General features: G+C 41.8%; 1 protein-coding gene across 1 annotated transcript in view; it reads left to right on the top strand.

The window, feature by feature from the left end:
• LOC102201811 (neural cell adhesion molecule 2-like) overlaps positions 1-2587 on the top strand; it is a 79760-nt gene that overhangs the window by 32978 nt on the left and 44195 nt on the right. Inside the window, exons 2-3 of the mRNA XM_013916165.1 lie at positions 57-129; positions 429-767. Of these exons, the coding sequence (XP_013771619.1) occupies positions 57-129; positions 429-767 (412 nt within the window). The remainder of the gene's footprint in view (positions 1-56; positions 130-428; positions 768-2587) is intronic.

Raw genomic sequence — 2587 nt, 5'->3', positions numbered from 1 at the left:
GTAACAATTAAACAACATTTTCGGTGTGAGCACCATTTACCGACCTGTAAAAGCAGGTGAAGAGCAGAGTAAGGAAGATACGATGCCTCTCTGCTTTCCTCAAGAACGTGTCTGAGGAAGTAGCGGAAGGTGGGCTCCACTTACTGCACCCCAAAACCCTGGAGCAACCACCAAAGTTCCGCCCTCACTGCTTTCTAACATGAAATGAATCCCTGTTACATGGATTTTCTATCCTTTTAAAGAAACTGAAAATAAATACATATAGTAATGAAAAATGTCCCGTTACATGAGTGTTTTACACAAAATAGCACTAATGTGGTCATTCCCTCATGTGAAAGGAAATGAACAAAATATTTAAAGTCAATCATTCTGATCATAATTGTACTTTGACCTTTAACCTCTCTGCTCTGTGTTGTTTCCTCTTTCAGACCTGAAAATCATCACCGTTAAGTCTGGACAGGACATCACTCTGACATGTCGAGCTCCAAATGAAAATGACATCACTGTAGAGTGGAGCAGAGCTGACCTGGGAGATGAATATGTGCTTTTGTACCGGGATGGGCAGGTTGTTCCAGATGACCAGCATCCATCTTTTAAGAACCGGGTGGATCTGCAGGACAGACAGATGAAGGATGGAGATGTGTCTTTAATTCTGAAGGATGTGACAGTTAATGATACTGGAACATACGAGTGTCGTGTCCTCATGGAAGGAACACAATCATCGGATCTCATCAGCATCATCTATCTTTGTGTTGTTGTTCCTCCAGGTGAGTGAGTAGAGTTGAGTGTGTGTGTGATCAGAGGTGAAGCTGCTTCCTGGTTGTTGATGTTTGTTTGTTGTATGGATGAGCTGGTGGATGTCAGAGGTAGACAGATGTTTCTCCAGCTGTTGTCTTTGTGGCTGGTAGTCTAGAGTTGTGGTGGTTGTGAGTCTGTCAAAGTGAATCCTGCCGGTACCATAGCTGGTGAAAACATACTTGGTGCAGACACAAAACGTCCATCAGCTTTAAAGTGTGTCAGAAAGAATTCCACATGATGACTGATAGATGAGAGAGGTCCCGTTTTTGTTGTTGTGCACAAATCATTGAACAACACAAACACTTAGAGCTCCTTTCAGTGCTGCCTGTTTTGTTACTGCACACATTTCTGATGGTCCTACAGTCCAACGAAGAAAATGTAGTTAAGCAGAAAAGTCAGGGGTTACATCTAAACAGAAAACTAAACAGCAGTGATGTTTGTAGGGTTACTGAAGTTTGTCTAGCTGGTATATAATGACGTGCTACAGGATCGCTAGCGAAACAGCTATGATTAGCATAACATAAACCCAGTGAAGCTGGAGGATGAACGTTAACCTTTTTTTCACTTGATAAAATTTAACATGAGGGTGCTTGATGATTAGAGACAAATGCAATCACATGGCAGGATGCTGTAAATGGACCAAACTTCAGTCAGAACAACTGAGATAATCCATCCACAACTCGAGGTTAGTCATTAATATACTGCTGCATTGGCTGGGCTTTAGTTAGATTGTAAGATTTTTAAAACTGAGCTTTAAAACAAGTAGTGGCAATAAAAACCAAGATAGGCCAACAGTGATCATTAACTGTTTTGAGGGGCTTGTTCATATTAAATAGAACAAGATACAAAGCATTAAAACATGTTCAAAACACAACAGCCTTAATAAACGCACAGTAATTTGGCCTCAGGAGCAGGGTTCATTGTATGTAATCATTTAAAGACCAGATACACAGTGCAGGTAGCACACCGCTTTCCCCTCCTGAGTCACCTGATGGTTTGCCAGAATCTCTTCGAGGCAGTCCAAAAGTCTTTTTCCATGGCCTCTCTGAACTCTTCCCACACCCAAGTTTTCGCTTCGGTCACTGCCCGAGCCACGTTCTGCTTGGCCTATCAGCTGCCTCCGAAGTCCCAAAGGCTAACCAAGCCCATTAGGACTGCTTTAGCTTTGTGGCTCCCTTCACCTCTGGTGGCCTCCATTTGGTTCGGGGGTTACCACCACGACAGGCACAAACTACCTTGAGGCTGCAGCTCAGTCCAGTGGCTTCTGCAACGGAGGTAGCACCAGCCAGACACTGAACACACAGACACCTGCACTGTTTCTGGCCCGCATTAACCTCCAGGATAAACTATAGATGAACCTAAAGTAACAAGTCTGTCTGAAAATGTAAAGAAAGAGAAAGTACACATATTTGTTTAAAAATGTAGTGACTCAAAGTAAAAAGGTGTCAGACAATAAATACTCAAGTAAAGTACAAATACCTGAAAATTCTACTAAAGTTGAGTAATGATGTGTTTGTATCTTGTTACGTCCCACCTCTGGGGAAGGCATCTCTTGGGTAGATGGAGGCTGTGTGGAATTAATGTCTGTTGCTGTAATCTAGAGCTGGGTGATGCAATGATAAATATAATAATTACACAGTAACTTCTACTCAATAGAAATAAGAAACCTGTTCAACAGGAAGTTAATTTATTCCATCCTTATGTTGAAAAACATTACGAAAGTTCAATAACAATGAAAATAGCATCACTCTGAACCAATCACATGGCAGGAATAAACTTCGAGTCACAT

The sequence above is a fragment of the Pundamilia nyererei genome, unplaced genomic scaffold, assembly GCF_000239375.1.
Source record: "Pundamilia nyererei isolate P.nyererei 1_Seehausen unplaced genomic scaffold, PunNye1.0 scaffold00493, whole genome shotgun sequence".
NCBI lineage: Eukaryota > Metazoa > Chordata > Actinopteri > Cichliformes > Cichlidae > Pundamilia > Pundamilia nyererei.
Note: the sequence above shows the minus strand (reverse complement) of the source record. Positions and strands in the feature narration are given on the sequence as shown.